This window comes from Chaetomium tenue, assembly GCF_020726465.1.
Source record: "Chaetomium tenue strain MPI-SDFR-AT-0079 chromosome Unknown F5144scaffold_2, whole genome shotgun sequence".
NCBI lineage: Eukaryota > Fungi > Ascomycota > Sordariomycetes > Sordariales > Chaetomiaceae > Chaetomium > Chaetomium tenue.
Genome location: NW_027117330.1, coordinates 1,420,495 through 1,438,828, shown reverse-complemented (window position 1 = coordinate 1,438,828; position 18,334 = coordinate 1,420,495). Strand labels below are relative to the sequence as shown.

Sequence of the window (18,334 nt, the reverse complement as noted above, 5' to 3'; positions counted from 1 at the left end):
CTGCGGGCTCAGCTGTCTTGTTGCTGGGTGTGGCTTGTCTGACCGCTGCTTTTGTGTCGGTGCCTGCCGGCTCGAGAGGTGAAGGTAACACAGCCGGGAGCCGCTGATGGTGGTGTGTTTCTGAATATGTGTTTGTGTGCGTGTGGTGTGGTGTAACTACCTAACTATGTGTGGAAAGGAAGAGCGGCCTCCAAGAACGGGCTGGACCCAAAGTGGCTGCAGAAAACACATGACAATTTACCACAAGTGATCGCACCAAGCGCGTGATGGGTAAATGGTCGTGTGTATCGTGGTGCTTGTCTCGCCGCCCAGCAGATCCCGTCCCTCAGATCACAGATCGCCTGTCGTCCCCGTCTTGGGGTGCAAGTCGGCAAAGAGCCAGGAGGGGAGAAAACAAGGACAAGGACCAGGCGCAACGCAACCCCTCACCTCGCCCCTCCCCACCACCAAACACACACCACACCACAGGTCCCCTGGAAAAGTTAAGCTCAAACCACCCCCGCCACCGCCGAGCCCAAGTTCCGGGGTGGCACCCTGCACCACTACCCACACCACCACATCCAACACACCCAACACAGCGTCGAGCGTTTCGCGTTACACGGCAATCAGCACCACCATTGCCCCAGTGACAGAGATTGGGCCGGGGCCGCGGGGCCGCGGGGGGCTGCGCCGGCAGAGAGCCTGCGCATGAGGGGCCTTGTCCGACTTCGCCAATCTACATCGGCCAGCCAGAACGGTCAGCAAATAAAAAAGAAGCCAGAACAGGCCGGCCCGTGTCATGTATGTACATGCAGGGAAGGCGAGGGGGATAGGGTAGGGGAGGAAACCCCAGTGTCGGTCCGTCGGTGTTCGAGCCGGTCGGCTGAAATCGCCCACCCCCAAAATCCGCCTGCCTGCGTGCGACCTATGCGGCAGGTATACCCGGGGTGCTACAGCACGACGGTAGGATGCGTGCGATAAAGAAGATCGCGGAGAGAAAGGGTTGATGTCGATCCCGACATTGACATCCCTATCCGCTGCAGGAAATAGTGGACGTGCTATTGGGGCTTTGGCTTCCCCGTCAACACGTGCCCTCGGTGGACTGTCTCCGCAAATAAATGGGTTTCATTGGGCTCGGGCGAGCTTCGAGGCATGTAATTACATACTGATCCATCGACTCTCGAGTCCCAGGGCCGAAGTCGGGTCGGGAACGGTCCTCACTGGCCAACTCGCGGCAGCGATAACGGTCAAAAGAAGCCGAATTCTGATGAGATTTGCCGGGCCCTCTGCCTCCCGGGGCGGGGCGGACGGTCTCGGCACTCTAAACGATCGACCATCCGCTGCTTTCTCTACTCTGACCTGCCGTCTTGCGCCGGCGGAGGATACCATACCATGCACTCCTCCCTATATATCTCGCTCAGCGCGGCAAGCCCAGGCCGCGGTATCCTCATCTCAAACCCGTCGATAGTTGTGAACCCAAGCCTTTGATACATAGACACCGCAACGCCCGTGCTCTCGATGTACACCGGCAGCCCGTCTGCCGCAGCCATGGCGAGAATCTTCCGGGTGAGGAGCGAGCCGGCACCTTGGCCCTGATAGGCGGGGTCGATGCATACAAAACTCAGGCCTAGTCGGTGGATGTTAGCCCGCGGGATTCGTCGAGGCCGGAGAGCCGGGCCGGACGGGGTAAAGATCGGAGCGGCGCCTGCAGCGGGCCGGGCCGAAATCGAGACCCCCGACCCGGAGCAGGACGACTGCCGGGTGTGGTTCTTGGCTCCGCCATGGTAGGAAAAACGGGGGAAGGAAAGTTGATAGCACATACAATAACAAGCCTGCTCGCCGAAGCATCTCTTCTTGGCCTCCTCCGCCAGCGACGCATAACCGTCGAGGTACTCAGGCCGGCACCCTTCCACATACCGCAGATCGCCGCTCTCCAGCTTGCCGTCCGCCGGGTGTGACGGTGAGTCCCACTTCGCAAACCCCGCGACCACGTCCGTGTCGGGATCCCGCGCGACCAGGAACCCCGTAGCGGGATTGCGCAGCTGCTCGAGAGCGTAATTCTCCATGAAGCGCAGGAGTGACTTGAGGCTCTCGGGGGCGGGGAACTGGGCATGCAGCAAGGGGTTGGCGTCCATGGCGGCAAGGTGGATCTCGGCGATGCGGGGCGCGTCAGCCTCTTGGGGCCGGGTGACCACAAAGTCCCGAGCCATTGGGACGGGAACGATGTACCGTCGCTTTTTGGATGTCGCGATGGGAAAGCGGGAGCTAGCTAAGCGTCGAGGCTTTGCTTCCCCGGGTCCACGTTGCCACGAGGGTCCGAGACTAAAAAGGCGGCTAGCGGTGTAAGGTGATCATGTGACGGGTGCCACGCGGTCAACACCCCGTCTCCGACTGGTCGGCGGGCCCGAGATGGAAAGATAAACCCTCGGCGTCCGGCTGAGTTTGACAGTCGAGTGCGTCCTTCTCCAGAGCGTCCTGTAGCATCTGGTATGGGGTTTCAACCCATGCGTACCACTCTCCGCCGTGGAAATGCTCGGCGAGCAAGGTCAGAAAATGCTGGCCAGCACCACCCATCAGCCAAACCCCACGGCAATGGTACATGGCTAGGAAGAAGTATGTAAGAACGGCCAGGGCCTCGGGTCGGCGAGTCTCCAGCATTCGAACAAAGGGCCTGCCGAGCATTGCTACCCAAGAGCAAAGGACATAACCTCGGCTTTCCGGTTTGGGCTTCGCATCAAATACCCACTGCACGAGGTCGACGGCGCAAAGCGCGTGTTCCCGTTCTTCCGCATCCAGACTCATGGATGATGAGAGCCTCTCCCGGATATCGTCGCATTCCCGTCCCTCGCTCGTCAGCTGGAACCACTGGGGCACTAGCTCATCAAAGATGACTTTGAGTTCGGTCTTTCGGAGCTCCTCCCAGTAGCCATGCATGACAGTATGCATCCCGCGGTGGAGGGTTACATATGCCACAAAGCGGGATATGGCGGAATCGGCGTCTGAATCTCGGTAGGACAGCATATCGCAAAGCGCATGAATCCCAAGGACGCTCGAGAAGATGAAAACCGGTATGCGCTTCTCGACCGAATCGCCGTAGAGGCCGACATCGATGCTGTTGAAGATGGAGAGGGCCTGGGTTTGGAGCTGGATGGCCAGGTTGTGATAGAAGGACTGCTGCTCGGGCCGCACCACGCTGAGATGGTGAGCTGAGAGGGCGAGCACAGAATGCATGATGTATGGTTCCCGGAGGGCCAAGCTCATGATGATGTCCTTCATACAAGTGTCCATGAGTGGATGTAGGTCTTGGCTAACCGTATAATGGTGCAGAAGCTGCATGTGGACCATGTCGACCCGCGAATGCGAGTCCTCGGCCGGAGAAGACGGTTGCAGCCATGGGAATGACGTAGAGGGTGGTGCCGAAGTTGAAGCAGGTCCTGTAGATGGGGGCTGCGGACTAACAGATAAGTCTGATGGCGACCTTTCGGCAGCCCACCAAGGAGTAGAGTACTGGCATTTCCGGTCGACTGTTGTGCAGTTCATGCAATTTGGGCGAGTTTCGTCGCACTACAAGGTCAGCGAATTGCGAAGGCAAGATGACACCGAGACAAGACGTACTTTAACTGCAGAGACATTTCAGTTAGATATAAGCCAAGGGGCTACAAAATAAAGGGGATATACTGACTGTGCCTTTTCTTGCATTCAAGACACCCGTTCCTGGATTTCCTATGAGTGCGCCTCATCATCCTTGGAAACTCTCTCCTGGGCGTCCGGGCCGTGCCGAGTATCTTGCCTCAGCTGCTCCTTCGAAGCCGCTACCCACTGAAATGTCAGGGAAAAGTGGAAAGAACTTATATGTATTCCGCGGGTTCCGGCGAAGCTTCTCTCCCCTGAATGCCGCGTAGTCGCAATTTCTGCCATGACGCGTTTGCGTGGCCACAGCCACATCCGTGTCGCCAAGCATATATGGATCCGGGCAACGAAGCCGAGCGGCGGAGCCCCTCCGGGATTTGTGGGGTGTGTTTGACAACTTCTCGCACCCGGACCTCAAAACGATGGCCGGCTGAAGCCAGAAAAGGTTGTTTTGACCGCTCATCATGCCAATTGCGTGTCATCGTCCGGCGGCTTGTCCCAGCGTGGTCTGGGGTCCGGTTTGGCCCTGTTGTGGCTTCCCCGTCCAACAAAGTTGAGCACCCAATCTCGGACTCGCCGTGTCTTTTCGAGCTGCGGGTGGGCGCCACCTGCGGACGATAAGTCGGACGTGCCGTAGTATCCCTCCGTGTCTTGAGGGTCCAGTTTCAATCGATAGAGCAAGTGCACCCTGGTTAAATCTTTCCGCAGGCTAGATCCGTAGACCTTTTTCATGAACACGTTGAAAGCCACACTTTGAACGAGGACGACGTCCCGGGGTCGCAGTCCGCCAAGGGGGCTGTCTTCGACGTTGTCGTATGGAAGCCAGTACGTTATAGCAAAACCAGCCTTCGTCTCGTCTCCAACGAGCACTTCAACTAGGTATTTGGTTGCACCCCAACGGGTCTTGATGGCCCGCGGCTGTGAGATGGAGATGATGCCTACAATTAGGTTATAGGTCATGGTTTGCGGATGGATCTTAAGGAGATAGGCCGCTGACGGAATGCTCCTAAGGTCGCCGATGAGGTCGCTCCCACGGAACAATATTGGCCCTTTGGTGGATCCTGGCTGGCTGCCATCGCCGCTCAGGAAGGAGGTGCTGTCGCTCAGCAACGATGTTGATTGCCCAGCTGATTGTGAAATCAGTTGAGAAGAAGACAACTCTTCGTGAAGGACAACTGAATGCTCGTAAAACTGTGAGAGGATGGAAGTTTGCTCGACATCGTCGCCATCCGAGTCGAAAGACAAAGGGACGGTGGTGAGGAACTCGGGACTGGAGCCAAAAGGAGATTCCTCGGGCCCGTGGTAAATACCTCTGTCATACTGCTGGGAGAAACCCGTTGGGACAGTTGCCTTGTCCAGTGATAATGATCTCCAGGCTGCATGTTCTGGCGCTGGTGAGGTCGTGGGATGTAGACCGGTCTCTGTGGTTAGCCCGGTAAACTGCGCGATGGTGTCTTGGAATCCCGACAATAGCCCGCCTGTGTGCCAGTCGAGAGAATTGCTATCTGGGGCCCCAGAAAATATTAGAATTTTGTTGGCCATGATGCACAGCATGATGGATATTTTATTGTCGAATGCAACCTGGAAGTGAGCAACCACCAAGCCAGGCAGGACCCCAGTTCTGTTTTTTGAGATCTGACAGGGGCAGTTGGAAGTGGGGCCCTACTTTAATTTGTTTGTATGTACCTTGGGGTGGTCTTTCTATTCTTCTCTCCTGTGCAGGTGTCAAGGTTCTGTGGGGTTGGAGTAACAAAAATGCATCCTGCCATATTTTGTCTTCTTTACTGGCTCACAAGTACTCTCAGGGAGGGATATACGAAGTAGAAACTGTGGACTCTTGTTTTCCAGCCAGCCCCATACCCCTGTATTGTACACGCATGTATGGCCCCTGTTGACGCCAATCGCGAATATGGAAATTTCCCCTTTGCGGCCCAGAGCTCTGGTCACCTTGAGACCCTACGCTTCCACGCTACCGACCAGATCATCCCCCCGACTTCAGCAATTGCTCTCTAGTGAGCGCTGATAGGAGTGAACGTTTCATTTCACGACCAGAAACCGAGCCACTACCGAAACAACCACGACCATGGCACCAGCACCTTGGGATACAGTTCCGGCCGAAAACACCTTGTTCGTCCTCGTGACGGGCGGGAATAGGTACAGCTTGTCCTGACGGAGAAACCCAATTGCTCTCCCTTCTAACGTTTTGTTCTGCAGCGGCATTGGTTTTGGCATCGGCGAACGCCTTATCGACGAGTACCTCACCACCCGCTCTCTCTCCTCGCATCTCGTTGTGATCCCCACTACACGAAGCATCAAGAAATCACAAGAAACGATCGACGGCCTCCGGAAACATGCCAGAGAATTTGCGGAAACATCAACAGCCCTCCGTGCTCGCGCAGGGCCGAACTACGACCCGAAACAGACCACGCGCCGAGTCCACATCCTCAGCGTTCAGCTCGACTTATGCAACCTACCCTCCGTCCGCCGATGCGCGAACCAACTCGTTTCCGGAACTGTCAGCAGTCCCAGCGACGACAATGATTTCGTGTCTATCTCGGACACCAAGATCCCGCGCCTAGATTCCATCATCTTCAATGCCGGAATGGGGGGCTGGTATGGGCTCAACTGGCCCAAGGTCTTCCATAACATCCTCACCAAGGGTCTCGTCAACGCCACAACATGGCCAACCTTCAAGGGCGGCCTGAGCGGGCACCAGATCGACCCAATCAAGGGGACAAAGGGGGAGAAAGGCACGGAGCAGATGGGCGAGGTCTTCTGCGCGAACGTGTTCGGGCACTACGTCTTCGCACAGCGGCTCGTGCCGCTGCTAACGCGCCCTGCCGACAGCACCCTACCACCGGGCCGTATCATCTGGGAATCAAGCGTGGAGGGCGACCGGGAAAGCCTCTCACAAGACGATTTCGAAGCGGTCAAGACCGAAGCCGCGTACGAATCCACCAAGCGCCTAACCGACCTCATGGCGCTGACCGCCACACTCCCGACCTCCCAATCCTCAGTCGCCAAATACCTCAACACCACCACCACCTCTCCCACAAAAACCCTCCCCCCCAAAATCTACCTCGTCCACCCGGGCGTCGTGCAAACCACGCTCTTCCCCCTCAACGCCTTCATGTTCTTCTGGTACAACATCGTGCTCTACGTGGCGCGGTGGCTGGGCTCGCCCTGGCACCCGATCACGGCGTACAACGGGGCGTGCGCGCCCGTGTGGGTGGCGCTGCAGGAGCAGGGGTGGCTGGACGGGGCGCGGGCGGAGCGCGTCAAGTGGGGGACTAGTACGGACCGCGCGGGCGAGTGCCGCGTCAAGAAGACCGAGGTGGACGGCTGGGGGTGGGAGGGCCGCGTCGAGGAGGTGCGCGCGTTGAAGCAGGAGCATAAGCTTACCGGGCGGCGGCCCGGTGCGGTGGATGCGACGGCGGAGACGTTGGCCGGGTTTGAGGAGCTGGGGGCTGAGTGTTGGAGGAGGATGGAGGAGTTGAGGGAGCGGTGGGAGAAGAGGGCGGATGCGGCTGAGGAATGACGGTCTTGATGGCCGCGGAGTGTAGGGGGTGGAGCAGAGGTTCGTGGTATATAAGCAAATATTATTGTAATGGTAATGCCGAGGGACCGTAGCCACTATCTCTCGCACTATTTCGGGGGATATCATCCATCCTAAATACAGAACAAACACTTCCCAAGATCCTTTAGTGAACCGTGGCCAGCCACACATCACGAAATTACAATCCCTCACGGCCATGTCCCGTACTCGCACTGTCCCTCGCCTCCTGATCCGACTTTACCCTCCTCAACAGCAACTTCTCATTCCGCCCAAACAGCCCCAGGCACAAAGGCAACGGAACCACCACCAAGCCGAGCACCGCATGCAATATCAACGCATCCCTCATATCCCCTGGCGGATCCCCGTCCGCCCCATCCCTCAACGCCCCGGAAACGATGATAATTATCCCACCCAACAGCTGCCCGCCGCTCCACGCCAGCGTCGACGTGATCTCCGGGCTGATGGGGTGCGTCAACTCGACGAGGTACTCGACGACGATCGGTAACATCGAAAACGACGAAGCCCCCAAAATGGCCATAACCACGTACGGGCCGGCAACGCCACCGCCATCGCGTGTATTGGGCATCCAGATAAATATGAGGTAGCAGAGGCCGATAAGCGGGACGGCTAGCCTGATCGCAAGCAGGTACGATTTAGTCCGGTCGATAATAGGTGACGAAATAGCCGAGGCAACCAGCCCCACGACGATGAGAACCGCGCCCGCGATGCCCGCTTCCTCTTCGTTGTAGCCGTGCGGGAGAAGTATCTGGTTGAGGAGGGAGGATATCGAGTTGAAAAGCCCCACATACATCGCGAAAGGGATGAAGAGGAGCCAGAACTCCAGCTGGTTGAAGAGGATTTTGGCAGATGCGCCGATGGATAGTTTGGGAGTCTCGGCGGAGGGTGCTACTGGGGTAGGGGGTTGGGAGGGGATGAAGAAGGCAGGGACTGCGCCAATCGAGGACTGTGGGATGTTAATGGCGGGTTCAGTAGGGCGGTAGAACCATGGAAGGGGTAGAGGAGCTTACGATTATGGAGACATAGAGGACCATGTGGGAGACGTCACCGGGCTGGGTAACCCAAAACGGGACGATCAACTGGCCGAGGGCGGCGCCGAAGGGGTTTGCGAGACTCGACAAGGCCGTTGCGGCCACCCGCCCCCTGTTGGTGAACCAGAGGTCAGAATACCGCGTCGGAGCAGCAAGCACGAACGGTTGCGCAAGGCCGCAGAGGATCTGGCCGAACATAACCACCCCAAAGAGCCCCCCTGAACTGGAATGCGAGCCAGCGTAGCGGATCCAGTTCCCGACGAGCAGGAGGGCCGCAGCCGTGACGATGGATTTCTTTGGGCCCAGGTGCAGCACGTAGATGACCACGGGGGTGATGAAAACGAAGGAGAACAGGAATGCCGTGCTCAGCCAGTTAATGACGGTCTCGGTAGTGTTGAAGTACCGCGCTGCATGGCTGGCAACGGGGGAGAAGGTGAGCCACTAGTGAGAAGGACGGTCAGTATAAGATCATGGGATCATATTCTCTAACTCCAAAACCCTAAGGGTAATCAAAAGAATCGGACATAGAAACGGCGGCCGGGCCAGGCTTAGTTGTGCACTTCCGGCCAATAATCAATTCGATTCATGCCGGCACAAACACATCCGCGCTCAGCCTGATGATGACCGTCGAGTCAAAAACGAGTAGAGAAAACGACACTTACATCCCAACTAACGATGATGTTCAGCAATGTCAACTGTAGCAATCCAAACCATCGCCGTTTATACACCTTGTACTCGACTCCCGCCACCCCCGTCTCTGTCCCAGCCCCGGCCCCGGTGCGACAAGCTTCCGCCTTCGGCGACCCGGGGCCAGAGGGCGCGTGTGTCGCGTGCGCCACTCCCGTACTCATCTCAATAGCGGCCTCGTTCGACGCGCCTATGCTTCCGACTCCATCATCACTGCCGCTGGCACTCCTGGCCGTCTTCGTTTCCGCTTCTTCGGACTCCCCCTTCAGCTCCTGCCACGTGCGCGAATGTCCGCCCATTGCGTCGCCACCAATGTCCTCAATTTCGCTGGCGCTGGGGCGCGCGGAGTCGGAGTCGCGAGGCTTCAGGTCCTGTGTCGTCGGCTTTGGCTCCCCCCTATCAGAGTCGTGGGCCATACCGAGCCTTTAAAGCCCGGTACCAAAGACGGTCAATCGCACTGTCGCACGGCATGGAACCGAGGGCTCGGATTCGCAAGCGCGGGTCGACGGCGCGGTGCTTGAACCCTGGCGCGATCCCTGCTCCGTGCTCAATTCTGGTGTTAAGGCTTACAAAATAATACTTTGAAATTTGCGAATAATACTGTGCAAGGCCGTCAGAGGGCGGAACGACCGAGCTTCAGACGAAACGACTGTCCGAACCACCACCTTGTGTTGTGTTGCCCAGATCCTCGGCTTCCTCTTCCCTGTTACCCCAGTTCCACTCCTTCCCTCCCGTTCTTGGCAGGTTAGATGCATCCAAACAAGGAAAGGGGAATAGGACCCCGCACTTTGAAGAGCCGTGGAAGGTGGCACACATGACTGGCTTCCAGAATGGGCGATAGTCAATCAAGTGATCTCGAACAATGAAATCTGGATGTGCTTGTCATCCGAAGCCGAAGTTGTGCGCCACAGGAGGGGACTTGTTATTGAGCTTATTCCAACCATTATCTCGATGGTGGTAAATTTCAACAACCAGCATCTTAACTACCCAGGATGACCTAATCCAGCTGACATGAAAATAAAGCTTTTGGCCGATCGGGTGTCAGACGAAAAGATTACCGAAACCAGCCGGACCCCAAATATCAAAAGAAGCATCAGACGGTGATCCCTGCATCTGCACAGCATCGTCCATTCCCATCGACGACATTGCATGAAGTCAACCCTTGTTCGTCCGCCCGGAGCTCTTCGCCTGCTAAACCCAACAAGATAGAGCAAAAGCAAAGAAGGCTTAGTAGGATCAAAGATCATCCAAGATCATCCAAGATCATCTCCTCTCTCTGACCTAGCTGCGCCGCGATAGGCCGAATGGTTAAAGGAAAATTCCGGCCGTAACCACCTACATCTAGGTATCTTCGCCGGCAAAGGCGGAACCCAAATCAACATCAACCACCATCACCACCACCGCCACCACTAGCAGACGCCAAACATCACACACAAAGATATCCAGCCCACACTAGCGTCCCCCGCCTCAACACCCCCCTTCCCCTTCCGGTGCCCAGCCCCAAAAACTGCAAGTCATCCGCCCATACTTCTCACACAGTCCAACCTCCATGTGCTCGCTGTGTAACCCAAGGCGCGCGGCGCGGGGGTCTTGCATAATTCTTTGGACGTCTCCCCCTCCCAGATGCCCACCAATGACAGCGCAACATCACGCAAAAAACACACATCCCACACATCCCTCAACCCCCCTCCATAACCAAAACCGACGACCCCATCTCCAACAGACCCCAAAACCCAACGTTACGTGGTTACCCACCCACCGAAGTGGAAGGGGAGGCTGGCCGTGAGCTGTCGCACTGTCATTCCTGTCTTTTGTTTTCTTCCTTTTTTCTTTTTTTCCCTTTCCCCTTTCACAAGTGAGCTCCGAGACAACACACACCGATGCAGAGCAGCCCGCATATGTAGGACGTGATACGTGATACTAGACCATGTCGGCGGCCCGATCGAGAAAAACGCGGCAAGGATCAGGCGGCGGCGGCGGCGGGCGTATGTGACTTCCTCTTGACAGGAACGGTTTTATGTAGAGGGAGGGACTTGGGTGTTAGGTGGGGAAGGGGGGGTGTAAGGGGGGCTGCTTTTTTGGGCGCCGATGGGTGTGAAAGGGGCGTGAGACATGCCGTTGCTCTGGTTGGGCTTTGGGATGGGTGTGAAAGGGGCGTGAGACATGCCGTTGCTCTGGTTGGGCTTTGGGACGGCAGGTAGATCGAGCTCCATCGAGGCGTCATTGGCGCCATGCAGCCCTACTAGATAGGAAATCGCGTGCGTTGCGCTGTCAAGGCATTTCCGAAACCTAGCCAGCCACACAGCCGTGGCGGGTGAATGGCGGCAGGGATGGACGGAGGCTATTGTGTGTGGTAATCGGTATTTGTTTTCCGAGGGCGTAAATGAGACGATGATGGGAGGGTAATGGTACAACAAGTCTAGGCCGGTGAAACCCCCGACAGACCTAGACCCGATCAACTATACAGGTTGCGGGCTCCCACCGTCCTGTAGAATACCCTATCTCACGATGTGGGGGTCGACCCTATCCCACCCCAGACAACTAAGCCAGCCAGCCAACGCCCTCAACTTCGTCTATAGGAACATCCTCCCTTCTATAGAAGCCATGCGGGCAATGAGAAAACGTTTCAACTGTATCCTGAGGAGCCGTTGGATCTGGCCGTTGTCGAATTCGCGAGACGGCCCCACGTAGAAACGTGTTTGATTTATTTGAGGACGGACCAGAGCTTGGGAGCGGCGCACTGGGTGGCGCAGTGGGCGAGGTGGAAGACTGTGCCTTCGAGTCAGCAACCAATCAAGCGGTGCATGGAGTGGCAGATCAAAAGGGGGACGTACACTCCTCAACGCAGTCCTCCTTCGCACCACCCTCGGACTCGGCGCTGGTGACGCGCTCGACGCACTCGTCAAAGTGGTGCTTGGCGGGGGAGCATTGCTTGGAATTCCGGCACTCTATGCATGGTTCCATTGTCAGCATCGGCCAATATGTCGGGTATGGTGATAACCCCTGGGCTGGTTGTTGGTCGCAACAAGCTAGCCCTGCGGAGGGGCCGGGGGGTAGAGCGATAGCACGATTCCCACAAATCCGGCCTCCCTCCTTGGGGAAAATGACATCTCGACCACTCGGGCGACGGGCAACGGCGACGTTGGTGATAGTATTGGTTGGGACCCACCTTCTTCGAGCTCTTCCTTGGGGTCGACGGGCTCCTCCTCCTCCTCCTCCTCCTCCTCTTCCTCGGCCTCCTCCTCGGCCTCCTCCTCAGCAGCGGGCTCTTCCTCGGCAGCGGGTTCCTCTGTGGCAGCGGTCTCGGTCTCGGCCTTGGTGCTCTCCTCCTCCTTGGTAGTCGTATCGGCGGTGGTCTCCTCGGGCTGTGAAGGTATCATTCAACCGTCAGCAACGGTGCCACAAACAGGTAATTCTCCCCCTTGAGCTCTGCTGTAGCTTGGAGTCTTATCACAAGTTGAAGTGGGATGCTCCGGACAGGGGAGACAAGCGAGCGAGCCCAACCGGGGAGCAAGCGGAGAAAGTGACGCATCAAATCATACCAGGTCCTTCGCAGGGGCCTCGGCGTCGGCCGTCGCCCACGGGGTGGCCGCCTCGACGAGGTCGGTTATGGTGTCCCAGAAACCCATTGTTTCGATCTGGCCGGAAGGGGGCGGCAAGCGGTATCAATGGCAGAAGGTGGGTGGGCAGGGTGCGCCTGAACGGGGTTTGCTCAAGTCGACAATCACAATCGCTCGACGTTGGAGCTCTCGCAAAAATCGGGTAAGCGAAAACCGTCCGGGCTTCCAATTGGCAGTGCCTGATTGGCTGCGTTACTGGTCGACCGAGCTCCGGGTAATCCCGCCCATCACGTGGCCCAGGCCAAGGCTGCTGGTCTGAGGCGGCTCGAGCTTCTTTTTCTTTTCCAGGAGCCTTATTGAATGAGCTCCGAGCCAGGTTGCATCATGACGCAAAGCCCATGTGCCTATCCTGCGGAATGATGATAAGCTGCAGAAGCTGACAGCCAGCTCACGGTCTTGGGGGCCGCAAGGCTCTCTAGCGCCGAGTAGATCAGCAAGTCTTTGGCACAGTGCCCTCATCAAGTTTCCCATGGACGGGGACGGTTTAACTCTTCTTTTAGGTATCCGAGAGAGACTCGGAGAGCAATTATAAAACCGGGTCTATGTTGGTGAACGCCCGCCAAAGCTGATGCAGCACCTCCTTCCCTTTTCATTACGCACCGCGGACCAGATGAAACGAAATGCGATACAGAAACATTCGGAAACTAATGGTATCAACAGTCGGATGCCGTGCAACTAGCAACAAGAGGCAAACGAAGAAAACAATGCAGAAAAAAATAACACGATTCGTAAAATTCCGAGACAATCCACTACAAAATCATCTGGGCCTTCACTGTCGTTCGGCTTCCTCCCGCATACGCTCCTCGTATTGTATGCTGATGGCCTGGGTCTGCGCCTCCACGTAGTCCGGGGGCGGCTCGTCGGGAGCAGGCTGGGGCGGTTGCTGCGGTTGTTGCCGTCGCTGCTGTTGCTGTGGCGGTGGTTGGTGTTGCTGTTGCTGCTGCGTGCCGGCCTGGGTGTTACCGGAGGTCCCAGACGAGGATGGTTCCGCGGTGTTGAGCTCGTACGGTGGCGGAGGCTCGAGGTTCTGCGCAGGTATCAAACCCAGTTCCTGCGCATGGTTCAATCGCTCTTTCAGCCACTCAAACTTGGTTTGGAAGTCGCTGTGGCCACCGTCCCTGAATACAAACTTGACGTCCACCCGGGGAACATGCATGGGGATGCCTCCGCCGGGAACCGGCCTCACGGTACCACCCCAGCTCCAGGGGCCGATCCACGATGATTGGACATGTGTGTCGGAGAAGTTCAGTACAGGTGTGAAGAAGGATTTGAAATCCTCACTCGGCCTCGCCGGTAGGAAGATCACCTGCGGCCGGTCAGCTTAGCTCCCACCCAACTCTCAAAAGGCCAAGAGACCGCGGTCCCTGGACCACCAGCCCAAGAAAGCTAGTGGGTGACGGGGCGGTGTACTTACCCGCTCGTTTGTGATGTAGGCGATGCCGTTGTCGCATTTTAGAGAAAACGGGTCGGTGATTTGAAGCTCCCGAGGTGTTGTTACCTCGAGGCTGACGCGTGGCCGTGAAGTATGCAGTATCTTCTCGCCGGGGATGGGAACAATCTCGCCATCCCGGGTTAGCATGACCCAACTGTCCTCTTCGTCAGATTGGGAATTTCGAAAGAGCGTCCATGTGTGCTGCTCGGCCAAGAATTGGTCGGCCATGATCCGGCGGCAACAGGCGGCGGGGAGTCGAAGAGATGGGGGCCAAGGGGGGGTTTGTTTGGAAGGGGGGGGGGGCGGCGAGCAGGACAGGGCAGGGCTGGGCAAGGGGTGCGATTTGCGACTGGGAACAAGCGCGCGCCAGGGGAGGTGAGGACGGGATCTCGGGGTTTGGAAAAGGCAAAAGAGACGTACGAGAGGGTGTGACTGGGGATGGGGATATTAAAACCATCACTTACTTTATTGACATGTTGAGGAGGCGGGTAGGTAGCTTGGAGCTAGGTGGCCGCAGAATGGCCCGCTGTGCCCGCAGAGGTGTGTCGTCTGGGTGTCCCACAGAGGCCGTTCGATGGGGTCTCGATTCGTCAGATTTGGAGCCCGCTAGCCCATCCACAACCCATCCACTGCGCAGGGTTCAAACAGTAGCGGCACAAAAAGGGGAGCGACCAGTTCGTCCCGCACCAGTGCCGCCTGCAGCAGAACAGGGCCGAGATCTGAGAAGTTTGGGTGCTCTGCGGCGGCTGTAGTATCTGGTGTGGGCCAGATTTGTTGGAGGTGCTCACAGCCTATACTTGCCTGCCCCTCTTGGAGTGCCTCTTCGCCGGGATGCGTGGAATACCTGGGTCGATGGAGATGCGGGACTTGATGCGCCTCGGCAACCTGGAACCCAACCTCTTCGAGAGCCCGTCCTGCCGGGCCTGGGTAACCTGAGCACCTGAGCTAAGGACGACGCCCCTCGGGGTGCCCGGATGGATCAGAAAACGGGTGCTGGGCCGATCCGTGGCGGGCGCGCGATTGACAGCACACAGTACGTGCTCGAATATTGTGTAGGCCGTTGCGCGCGTGTTGATCTTCTGCAGTGGTGTGTTCTGCGGGGTGGTCCCAAGAGCTTGATGGTCGGGAACTTGAAGGATGTTTCCAGGGCCAGGGTAGAACATTGGGGCATGGGTAAGAGCGGGCCAGGAGCCCTGGCGTGGCGTGCTATCCTGGCCTTTGGAACCCCGCGCTAACAGCCCGTGGGCCCGCAGCGGTTGAATTGTGGATCCAATTCCAGTGTGGGACTTGTCGGCCATACCCGTTCGTGGTCGTTCAGGGCGTGGAGATCTCAAGTTCAACCACCACGGCGGCGTTGGATTTGGAATTCCCGGTAAATTGGATGGGAAAGGCCAAGAACTAACAATAAGACAAAATCCTAAACGGAGGTCCCAGTCCAAAAGACTCGGAAACGCCACTCCCGTCGATTCGGCACTCGACTTCCTAGCTAAACAATTCGAAAGCGATAGCCTATTGCCTAGGTAGTAAGCATGGAGTTGCCGAAGGTAAGGAAGAACATCTGTAGTCAAACATGAGCAAACTCGACTGAAGCGGTTAGACATGGTCGGCCTACGAAATTGGAAACTGCTCCGATTGCTCTGATTGCCCTGAGGCTCCTGCCAAACGGATGTTTCGAAAACAGCAAAAATAATAACAGGCAGGAACGACTCGGAGAACTTCCGTCCAGACTGGGGGTCATCCAATGATAAACCCAAAAGGGAAAGAAGGGATGAGCGGTTCTTTTTGCTTTCTGCAGCTCACGTCGAATTCCGTGCTTTTTCCACATTCGCACGGGACCGCTGGCACTTCTTGCTGCAGTTGTGCTGTCCCACGATTCCGACCTCCCACAGCTTTCGGTTCGCATTACAAAATATCTACCTACACGTCCGGAGATCGTGATTCCTATTATCAACACCGCCATGCCTTAGGACGGGATGATGTTTTCTACCCATCAGCGAAACGGAACTCCCGCGCTCCAGGTTTGCACGGGAAGGTGGCTTGTAGAAGCAGCGCTGGTCGCCCGTCTTTCGTCTCGACTTCAACTGCCGATGGGACAGCTGTCAATGAAGCAGTCGAGCCATGATAACTCTGCTTTTTCATCCCGCGCTGGTACTCTGCGATACTCGCAAGCTCTTCCTCGGGCGGACGCCGACTCGACACCTGCCACACAGCCTCCGATCCCGCAGCCCGAGTTGGTCTCGACGAGGTGACGAGCAAGCACACTACGGTCCAGGCAGTACGCCACATTGTTTGTTTCGGTTGATCTTTGCATCGAGGCGGACAGCACAGTGTTTGTGAACAAGTGGGACGTCAAGTTCTTCCTTCCGCCCCCCCCCCCCCCTGTCGTTCAGCACCCATGCCTCGTTGAGACGTCATTAAACTCCTTCGTATGATGAGAGCCATCGAGGCTGATTATGTGGCTCCAGCGCCCCGGACACCTTCATCGAAGCAATCAGCACGGCTCAGCACGGCTCGGTAACCAGCTGATGCCACCGGTGACCTCATGGCTGGATCCCCGAGTTCAGCGCACCCTGGTCGTGGCCAATGCCAAAGCCACAGCAAAGCACAAGGCGGCGTTGCCGACTGCGGGCCAGGGACCACAGCACTTTCGGGACGAGTCAACCGAAGTTAGGGCTAACCCGCATCGTTATGGGTATTGATTCCTTGCCGAGTACGGCCATTCCAAGGAACCGCCGGCTCCCCTGCGTCGCCGTCGGCTCGCCGCCTATCAATGGGCGCAATCTGCACTCTGAGCACAGGGGCCGCAAGCACTTTCCCGAACTGTCCGGGCTTCTCACCGCCCGGTAGCATAAGGCAAGCAAGGGGAACCGTCTCGCCCCACCCGCCGGAGCTCGGCCGGTCCCTCTTCAACCACACCATACGCTCGCTCGATAGGACGACGGGGCCGGGGAAAGCTTCCCCGTCCATCGAAAGGCGGCGTCCTCGGGCTCCAACTACGGTACAGTGTTCTTGTGCGCTCCTGCTTCTATAACCCAAGAACAGGTCACAGACATCGGCGATCCGCGCTACACACTTGAAGTTCTGTCAGCTACGAGACATGCCCAACCAGTTGTGTTCCAGTTCACACTCACCGTTCCGCACGCTTGGTTTACATCCAGACATGCCGCGGCCATCGTGGGATTGGGGGTCCCTTCCGTGTTTTGCGGTGCCTAACGGCGGCTTTCGATTGAGCAATCGAATGGGGGTTGGAGTCCAACTCTCATGTTCCATAACAGGCAGCCCGTCTTGACGGCTCGCCGGTTTCGTCATGGTCAGTTCCACTTCTGGACTCCATCCCCGACTCCGGCTAGACTTTGCCGTGAGCTTTCCACTCCCACCGCATACTTGTGCAGTCCCAGTACAGGGCCCAACGCCCGCGCTGTCGGTTTCTTCGTCTCGCCCTGGGTCCTGGGTAAATTCTGCTTGCCAATGGCGCCGAACAAGGCGAGACTGTGCTTGGCATGCTTGCAGACATCCGCCAGCCAATTGCTCCCAAAAGCCAGCTGCAGCGTCTTGGGCCGAGATGGCACGTGGATGGTTCGAATGTGCTAGCCGGCTGCCCGAGGAACATCATCCAACTATCTGGAAAGGTCTGGATTCCACACAGAATACGAAGCTTTTGCAGCTTGGGGAGCCGGCTCCAGGTCGCTCTACTACTTACTAGCCCACCAAACTTGAGGTCAGACAGCATCACCAAAGACGGTTATCATCTGCTCCAGTGTGGTTCAAGGCCGGAAAGGATATGCACCTGCACTGTGGCTTGGCCATGACTGCCCTCGGCAACCACCGCCCAGAATTGGTTTGGGGCGGTCACTCCGGTTTGAAACGGGGCCCCTGCATCCGATCCCTCGGGATCACTCTTACGAGGTGAGGTGTCTTGAAGTCGATCGCTCACAAACGGTTCTCTCAACGAGACAACGAAAACAAAGCCAAAGGGCCCTTTGTGCAAAAAAGGACTTCGGCGGGTCCCGCTGTTTGGTGAGCGTCTGATGAGGAACCCCCCATCGTTTCCGTTGCTACACTAGACCACGAGCGGATATTGAGGACATAGGCCGCTTCCACGACTTTGTACACGGCCTAGAATGCCCACGGTGAAAGGTGATGATGAGTTGAGACTTTTCTCTGACACACCAAGCTAGTCAGGAGGGCGTTTCCGCGCGAGCATCGAGAACATGTGGACCAACCATCGGTCCATCCAAACGGGGGATCGGTCGGCGACAACAGATCATCGATTCTCTTCTGAGCTCGGGCGGGGGTATTCCGCCGACCGCTCTGGTCCCTTGCCTGGCCTGTTCTCCCGGCCTCCTTCCCCGCGGCTGTGCCGAACGTCTCATGACATGGG

General features: G+C 57.3%; 8 protein-coding genes across 8 annotated transcripts; 1 reads left to right on the top strand and 7 right to left on the bottom strand.

Annotated features, from left to right (window-relative positions):
- Nucleotides 1–1,328: 1,328 nt before the first annotated feature.
- Nucleotides 1,329–3,722, bottom strand: F5144DRAFT_483423 (acyl-CoA N-acyltransferase; the record flags this gene model as incomplete). The annotated part of the gene is made up of 5 exons (XM_066785391.1): nucleotides 1,329–1,606; nucleotides 1,802–2,248; nucleotides 2,427–3,543; nucleotides 3,595–3,599; nucleotides 3,662–3,722. 5 exons carry the CDS (start codon nucleotides 3,720–3,722, stop codon nucleotides 1,329–1,331), a joined length of 1,908 nt encoding a protein of 635 aa, XP_066646144.1.
- F5144DRAFT_102421 (uncharacterized protein) lies at nucleotides 3,606–5,328 on the bottom strand. The gene has a single exon (XM_066782081.1). It carries the CDS (start codon nucleotides 5,161–5,163, stop codon nucleotides 4,072–4,074), a length of 1,092 nt encoding a protein of 363 aa, XP_066646143.1. The 5' UTR covers nucleotides 5,164–5,328; the 3' UTR covers nucleotides 3,606–4,071.
- A 1-nt stretch (nucleotide 5,329) lies between these two features.
- On the top strand, nucleotides 5,330–7,245 carry F5144DRAFT_102422 (uncharacterized protein). The gene is made up of 2 exons (XM_066782082.1): nucleotides 5,330–5,763; nucleotides 5,824–7,245. Exons 1-2 carry the CDS (start codon nucleotides 5,693–5,695, stop codon nucleotides 7,145–7,147), a joined length of 1,395 nt encoding a protein of 464 aa, XP_066646142.1. The 5' UTR covers nucleotides 5,330–5,692; the 3' UTR covers nucleotides 7,148–7,245.
- Nucleotides 7,246–7,343: 98 nt separating this feature from the next.
- Nucleotides 7,344–9,317, bottom strand: F5144DRAFT_483084 (major facilitator superfamily domain-containing protein; the record flags this gene model as incomplete). Its single annotated transcript, XM_066785371.1, has 3 exons — nucleotides 7,344–8,129; nucleotides 8,194–8,655; nucleotides 8,877–9,317. The coding sequence occupies 3 exons, from the start codon at nucleotides 9,315–9,317 to the stop codon at nucleotides 7,344–7,346; spliced, it is 1,689 nt and encodes a 562-aa protein (XP_066646141.1).
- Nucleotides 9,318–11,369: 2,052 nt separating this feature from the next.
- F5144DRAFT_101916 (ubiquinol-cytochrome C reductase hinge protein-domain-containing protein) lies at nucleotides 11,370–12,621 on the bottom strand. The gene is made up of 4 exons (XM_066782080.1): nucleotides 12,444–12,621; nucleotides 12,071–12,266; nucleotides 11,736–11,849; nucleotides 11,370–11,670 (listed from the first exon to the last, which is right to left on the bottom strand). The coding sequence occupies exons 1-4, from the start codon at nucleotides 12,528–12,530 to the stop codon at nucleotides 11,606–11,608; spliced, it is 462 nt and encodes a 153-aa protein (XP_066646140.1). The 5' UTR covers nucleotides 12,531–12,621; the 3' UTR covers nucleotides 11,370–11,605.
- A 669-nt stretch (nucleotides 12,622–13,290) lies between these two features.
- Nucleotides 13,291–14,181, bottom strand: F5144DRAFT_590024 (WW-domain ligand protein-domain-containing protein; the record flags this gene model as incomplete). The annotated part of the gene is made up of 2 exons (XM_066790114.1): nucleotides 13,291–13,827; nucleotides 13,936–14,181. The coding sequence occupies 2 exons, from the start codon at nucleotides 14,179–14,181 to the stop codon at nucleotides 13,291–13,293; spliced, it is 783 nt and encodes a 260-aa protein (XP_066646139.1).
- Nucleotides 14,182–14,586: 405 nt separating this feature from the next.
- On the bottom strand, nucleotides 14,587–15,792 carry F5144DRAFT_102667 (uncharacterized protein). Its single transcript, XM_066782087.1, has one exon. It carries the CDS (start codon nucleotides 15,552–15,554, stop codon nucleotides 14,745–14,747), a length of 810 nt encoding a protein of 269 aa, XP_066646138.1. The 5' UTR covers nucleotides 15,555–15,792; the 3' UTR covers nucleotides 14,587–14,744.
- Nucleotides 15,793–15,936: 144 nt separating this feature from the next.
- On the bottom strand, nucleotides 15,937–17,760 carry F5144DRAFT_485097 (uncharacterized protein; the record flags this gene model as incomplete). The annotated part of the gene is made up of 4 exons (XM_066785485.1): nucleotides 15,937–16,049; nucleotides 16,632–17,018; nucleotides 17,085–17,548; nucleotides 17,741–17,760. 4 exons carry the CDS (start codon nucleotides 17,758–17,760, stop codon nucleotides 15,937–15,939), a joined length of 984 nt encoding a protein of 327 aa, XP_066646137.1.
- Between the last annotated feature and the right edge of the window lie 574 nt (nucleotides 17,761–18,334).